Source organism: Ovis canadensis, chromosome 24 (assembly GCF_042477335.2).
Source record: "Ovis canadensis isolate MfBH-ARS-UI-01 breed Bighorn chromosome 24, ARS-UI_OviCan_v2, whole genome shotgun sequence".
NCBI lineage: Eukaryota > Metazoa > Chordata > Mammalia > Artiodactyla > Bovidae > Ovis > Ovis canadensis.
This window is the reverse complement of record NC_091268.1, coordinates 19408817-19416024: the sequence shown is the minus strand read 5'-3', so window position 1 is coordinate 19416024 and position 7208 is coordinate 19408817. Positions and strand designations below refer to the sequence as shown.

General features: G+C 50.3%; 1 protein-coding gene across 1 annotated transcript in view; it reads left to right on the top strand.

Moving 5' to 3' along the window:
- The first annotated feature begins 4835 nt into the window (after positions 1-4835).
- Positions 4836-7208, top strand: part of LOC138429743 (ectonucleotide pyrophosphatase/phosphodiesterase family member 7-like) — a 36449-nt gene continuing 34076 nt past the window's right edge. Inside the window, exon 1 of the mRNA XM_069571468.1 lies at positions 4836-5094. Within this exon, the coding sequence (XP_069427569.1) occupies positions 4836-5094 (259 nt within the window). The remainder of the gene's footprint in view (positions 5095-7208) is intronic.

The following is a 7208-nucleotide window of genomic DNA, read 5'->3' as shown; positions in this document are numbered from 1 at the left end:
AGCCTGCCCATAGTAAACAGTTCAGCCTGTGCTAGGTTTTTCCCTGCTGCTAAATCAAGCTGAGCGAACCACAGTGTGGTTTTATATCCAAAGAAATGTTCAAAGCCCCAATCATCAACAGGTTTAACAGGATACATCTCCTAATCCTTTCCTTTCATCACAGATATCTCTCTCTCTCTCTTTTTTTTTTTTCTTCAGCCTACCACCCTCCCTTCTATTGAGATTTTCATCTCTTCCTACCATAGTCACATGGCTCTGGTGGGGTTCACAAAGAGCTGGACAGGACTGAAGCAACTTAGCACACATGTTCCATGTCCTTACTTGACTCCACCCTCCCCCACCCCCTCACTTCCCAGCCCCCATGCAGTTGATTGGTCCAGGGATGGCAATCTGACTCAAACAGGCCAATCAGAGTTCTTCCCTCAGGTTTCTTTTTCCTAGCTAGAACTGGGAAAATACAGTCATCCTCTGTGATGACATGAACTATGGAGTGAGACAAAGAGGAACTTCTGTGGCCACACTCCTCACTTTTGGAGAAAGCCAGTCCCAAGCAAGAGGAAACTGAGGTGATATGCAGACAAAGTCAGACACAGAGATGGGGCGAGAGATCTGGGGTGTGAGTCCCTGGAGCCAAGCTGCGACCCTGCCTTTCTGCAGAGTGACTTCCGCGACCTGGGAAATTACAGCCAGAAAGGCCGCATGCAGATGCCATGTCTGCAGCCCATGGGCACCAACTGCTCTAGACCTACATACACCCCAGGAAACTCCCCTCAACGGCCTTCTTCCCTGCCTCGAGTCACTTCCCCACTCCCCTGTGGGTGCTCCCTGGGGATGGGCCCAAATAAGCCACTTGCACTCCCATCCTTGTTTCAGGATCTGCTTTGAGGGAAAACGAGACTAAAGCATGGTCCCTTTTCTTACCTACCCTAGTAAGAGGTAGGTTTTTGTCATTTGCAACCAAGAGTTCTGACCATTACCTTCTGCTGGATGATTCCTAAAATGTGTTTGGAAGTTTCCTCATCTCCATTGCAGTGACTATGTCATAAATATGTTTTTTTCTTAACAAAGTTTAATGGGGTTTCAACCAAAGTTTCACAAAATGCACTGCACTTCTGTACAAATTCCCAGTGACTGATACAAATGTCACGCAAAAGAAGGTGAGGGTCAAAGATAGCTCTACTGGGCTAGCAAAAAAGAATCTAGTCCAAGATGGCACGGGCGGGAGGTGTTTCCAGAACTGGAGGGCCCTCAAGCCTGCATGACCCGCAGCTGAGTGCTAGAACAGCTTGAAAACACAGTGGCCAGGACGAGATTTGCCCTCTCCTCCATATCTCATCCTCCACCACATCCAAACTGCTCAATAGACATTTGCTAAAACAGATGATGGACTTACACCTTCCAAACCAGAGCTCAACAAAGAGAAAGCAAGATATCAGCGCTGTGACAACAAGCATCACAGTGGCCGCCATTAGAATTCTCTCTAGCCAGCGTCCTCCACCAGTCTCTGCTGAATGCACCAAAGGCTGCACTTTGGGGAAGACTCAGGAGACATGGTGGGTTGTTGCATGACTGCTGGCTGTTTTGTATGTGTTTTCTGTATTTCCAGAATGTTAAGATGTATGTGGATTGTTCCTAAAAGGGCCCAAATGATTAACAAACAATTCTCAAAGGGCCAAACTACTCAGTACAAATATTTCACATTCCCTCCAAGAATCTACACACCAAGGACTCAAGGTTCTCTTTGAACCAAAGAACGCCTGGCCTGGGACAGTCCTGATTCCCAGCGTCAACAGCAGCTCTCCTCCAGGCCTGGCTTTCCCAGAGCAGCATACGTTGTTCTTTGCCACCAAGGATATCCAGGGACACAAACTAAAGATAATGATGCTTTATTGGCCCTCAGTCATCTGTCCTTTCCATGTGCTGGAAGGAGTGCCAAGTCCAATTTGTCCAAGCACAAAATAGCATCATTGGCATCATTAGATCAGATATGGAAGCTATCAGTGGCAATTCATTTTGTATAAAAAGTAAACAACATTTAACCAGTACTTAACCAGTACTAAGGACCAATGTAAGTGCTTTACCTGCTGCGTTAACAGGATAGACTGTTATATCACAGTAACAAATTATCGCAAAATCTCAGTGGCTTGGCAACAGAGGCTGACCTCTCACATTGCACATCCACCATGGGTTAGCTTGGAACTATGATCTGTTTGATCACTCAGAAACCCAGCATGATGGAAATTCTGGTGTCTCAACCCAAGGCTTCCACAGTTCCTGTGGCAGCAACTGACAGGGTGAGGCGGTTATGCACCAGTCCTTGAGAGCTTCAGGCTGGAAGCCGTACACGTGGCTTCCACGCAAAACACAAGGGCCATGATTACAAGGGGGATGGGGAGTGGCGGGGGTGCGGGTTGGGGCAGGTAGATATCCCATGAGCAGTAAGCAACCATGTCAACATACATCATTTCGCTGGCGGCTCATGACTTCAGGAAATATATCATTATTCCTTTTGTATGGAGAAGGGAAGAGAGGGACAGAGAGGTGATAATATTTTCCCCAGGTGTAAAACGTAAGCCCAGAGCAGAGCTGTGAGTCCAGCCCGCAGGCTGCAAAACACTCTCAGCTGCTTCGCTGCACACTCATCACAATATTCTATAAAATTCCATCCTAGAGCAAAACACCATGCTAATTAATAAGAGAGGCCAAGTTACGCAAACACAGAGTGGAGCTCTCCTGATGCTCCACCTCCTCACCCCAAAAACTCAACCTAAGCAAATACCTGGATCAAAATTCTCAGGCAGTTTCAGGAAGAGGGAAATGGGTCACCTCATCTGGGTCTGATATCCTGCCTGCAGTCCACCCACATCAAGACAAAAACCTTCTGAAAACTTCACCCGAAAACCTGGGCAGACTGTCACCTCCTGTCACTGGAAAGTCCACTGGTGACAGCTTTATACAGCTCACAGATCCTTCAAAGCAGAAAAGGTAAATGTCATCCATGTACTTGTAGAAGGTGGCCACAGGCAGCTCTGTTAGGAGACAGTTGTCACATCCAGATGAGCACCCGAAGTTAGATGTTACCAACAGGCTAATTCCTCCCAGCCTGTGAAACCCAAATCTAGCGCCACCTCCTCCAGGGAGCCCTTCTCTGTCTGGCTTCCCCAGGTGAGGACCCTCTCCCTGTGCTCCCAGCCCCAATGAGCACCTGTGGCAGGATTCCCCTTTATGTGTCTGCCTGTTCCCTGGACTCTGAGCCACACAGGCAAACTCTGCATCTAAGCTTGTGTGTATCTGTCACCTAGCATATATCACGTGCGTTCTCAGTCACTAAGTCATGTCCGACGCTTTGCGACCCTATGGACTGTAACCCGCAAGGCTTCTCTGTCCATAGGATTTTTCCAGACTAGAATACTGGAGTGGGTCGCCATTTCCTCCTCCAGGGGATCTTCCTGACCCAGGGATTGAGCCCACGTCTTCTGTACCTCCTGCACTGGCAGGCAGATTCCTTGTCACTGAGTCACTGTGGAAGCCCATGGCACATGGAACGTGCTCAGTAAATGTGGGGTGGAGGGATAGATGCTTAAGCCCGTTCACAGCCATTTGTTCCCTTGGGGAATTTTATATCCCCGTGTGCACCAAACATGTAGCCAAGTATTAAAAGGACAGTCACAGCCTCACTTCCGCTGGGTGGCCTTGGAGAGGTTCTATAGCCTCTCTGAGCTGCTTATTCAGCTACAAAGTAAAAACTGCCTCATAGATATGTTGTACAAATTAAATGGAAAGTGGGGAGTATTCAAACAAAAGCTCATATGCAAATGTTCACAGCAGCACTATTCACGACAGCCAAAACGTGGAAGCCAAGTGCCCATCAGCTGGTGAACGGATGTATAAAATGTGGAACATCCACACAATGGAATATTATTCGGCCATAAATGGAGTGAAGTACTGATGCATGCCAGTGCGCCACGAAAGAACCTTGAAGATGCGGTGCTCGGCAAAAGAAGCCAGACACAGAAGCTCAGGTGCTGTATGACTCCACTTACTTGAAGCGTCCAGAATAAGCAAATGCAGACAAAAAGCAGATTCGTGGTTGCTGGGGTCTGGGGGAAGGGAAGAATAAGAGACCGCTAACATGCATGGATGAAAACAGCCTGAAACTAGAGAGTGGTGAATGCGAATGGCCTAAAGGTCAGCCCTGTGAATGTCGCTGAGACTGTCCACTTTCAAGTGGTTAGAATGGTAACCTTTATCTTTTGTGTATCGGACCACAGTGATTTTTTTTTAAATTCTTATGGGTAATGTTCAACTTAATAACCTTTCTAGAATTTCAAAAAACAAATATTAAATGGGATAGAATAGATGATGTACGTACAGTTCCCAGACCTCGTGGGCATGCGATCCGCAGCGGCTGTTTTCATAAGGAACAGTCATTTGTTCTCCCTATAAAAACAGGCTGTATCGAGTAAAGGAAAGCACCAACCTAATTTGTTCTCCAAATGTTCACAACAGTGGGATCTGTACGCGCCCAGGCCATCTCGCGTGGCTGGCCTCTTCCCATCACAGTAAGATGCGCGTCCTCCTGAGCGTTGTCACCATTCCAGCGCGCGGGGCCGGGGCATTAAGCACATCAGGCGTGCAACCCCCACCACCACCCGCCTCCAGAGCTCTTCCGTCATGTCAGACCTGCGCCATCTCATTGGGTTCCGGGTGTTCTGATCCACAATAGAGCTGGGGCAGAATTATCAATGTGGACTTTGCTCAACCACAGATAAAACAAGGCAGAAAACGGGAGCAGGCTGTGACCCCGGCGGTGAGAGCGTGGGAGGCGCTGGGACATGACAGGGCCCCAGGCCCTCGCGCTGCTGCTGTTGCTGCTGCCCGTCCTGCTGGGCTGGGCCGGCGGCCACCCCGTCCCCAGGACGAAGAGCTTCCACAAGCTGCTGCTCATCTCCTTTGACGGCTTCCGCTGGGACTATGACCAGGACGTGGACACCCCCAACATGGACCGCCTGGCCCAGGAGGGGGTCAAGGCCAAGTACCTCACGCCGCCCTTCGTGACCATGACCTCCCCGTCCCACTTCACCACCATCTCGGGTAAGCTCTGCCCCGCAGCCAGGCCACTGTGCCGGCAGAAGCCTGGCGTCCGCCGTTCCCTGAAACAGAGAGCAGCTTCTCTGGCACCTCTGGGGAGACTGAGGCAGCCCATGCGACCTGGGATCACTTCCCTGGAGGAAGTGCTAGCTTAGCATGCCTGGGGATACACAGGGTTGTTTCTAGAACCCGTGGCCTGCAGACAGGATGGGGACCGCAGCTGCAGACTCCAAAGGCATCTCCCCGATGCCCTAGGCCCACCCTACCCTCCATCCTGCCTTTCATATCATGGCCGGGGATCTTGTATACAGTAAATCATTAAAAGAGTTTTATTGAGAATAATAAAATATTAAAGCCTAAAGTAATCAGTTAGATCAGGTACTGCTTAATGCTGGTACACTGGAGGGACATGTACGATCTTTGAAGAGAAGTTAAATCTTGTCTTTCAATGACCCAGAAGGTCCCCACGGCCTGGCCCCTGACCTGCTCGCTCCGAGCCTCTCTCATCTCTCTTCCTCTCACAAGCTTCCCTCCAGGTCACGAAGGCCCCCTGCATGTGCCTCCAACCAGCCCCCACCTGCCTCGGGGTCTTGCCCAAGCTGGCCCCTCCAGCTCACCTGGGGCATGCGGGTCACTGGGAGAGACAGACATCAGAACAGTAAACACAGACATAGATGTCATTACAAGCCAGAGAGACACCAAGACGGAAGAAGGCAGCAAGGGCAGAGGGACTTGACATCAGAGAGACAGGAAAGGGCTTCTGGAGGAAGGTGAGCTGCCCGTGAAGGAGATGTTGGGGGACTTTTTGGCCGTCTGGTGGCTGAGACTCAGTGCTCCCAAAGCAAAAGGCCTGGCTTCATCCCTCGTCAGGGAATTAGATCCACATGCTGCGACTGAGAGCTTGTATGCCGCAATTAAAGATCCCCATGCTGCAAGGAAGATCAGAGATCCCATGTCCTTCCCTGGTGGCTCAGTGGTAAAAAGTCTGCCGGCCAATGCAGGAGACACGGGTTCAATCCTGGGTCCAGGAAGATCCCCCAGGCCGCAGAGCAGCTAAGCCCCTGCACCACAACTACTGAGCCTGTGCTCCAGAGTCAGGGGCCGCAACTCCTGCGCCCACATGCTGCAACTACTAAAGCCCGTGTGCTCCAGAGCCCGTGCGCCACAGCAAGGAAAGCCACCACAATGAGCAGCCTGCGTAGCAGTGAAGACTCACCACAACCAAACATGAATAAATAAAAAGAAAGAGACCTCGGGAGTCCAGAGGCAGGAAAAGTGTTCCAGGCAGAGGGAACAGCACGTACGAGGTCTCTGTGACAAGAAGGAACGTGATGGATCCAGAATGCCAGTTGCCACTAAGCAAAGAGATTCCAGTCTAAAGAGGCAGGGGAGGAGGCAGTCAGGATGCGAAGGGCTCGCCTGTAATTAGACTAACAGTAGCTTCCATTTCAAATGTGAGCCTGATGTCAGGCTCTGTGCCACAGGCTTTGCCTTGGGTATCTTCAGGACAACACTGCAAAGCAAGTTTTCTCATCCACAGGTGAGAAAACAACTCCACAAGGCTGAGTAACTGACCAGCCACATGGTCAGAAAGTGGGGAGGAAGAAGCCAGACTAGGAACCAGGGTGGCCCTGGACACACAGAGCTGGTTCTGCTCATTCTGAACTGGGAATCGGCAGACCCCTCTCGCAGGGCAGGGAGGGGCGCTAGTAATGTGAACCTCACACACACACACCCACCCAGAGAACCACTTGCTAGGGTCCACGGGCAGCTCTGGGAACCTCTAACATGATGGGCAAACTGCTGGTGCCTTTTTGCTGGGACTTCCACCCAACTCTCAAAGGGACCCTTGAATCAGAAACTCGAAAAATAAAGCTAAGCAACCACTCAGAGGGAGATTTGCTGAGAGGGATTTTCCTACATGTAAACTCTTCCAGACGCAAGTCATTCGGGAACCATTAGTACCAGGAAGCAGGAACGAAAGAGCACTTTTCTCTACTCCCCAGCGGCATTAACTTCATAACGCTTAAAGATCTCCCATGGGCAGATTCTGGGTCCTTGAGCGCTGAGAATACAAGGGGCACAAAATATTGTAAGGCATGCTCACCTTTTACTGA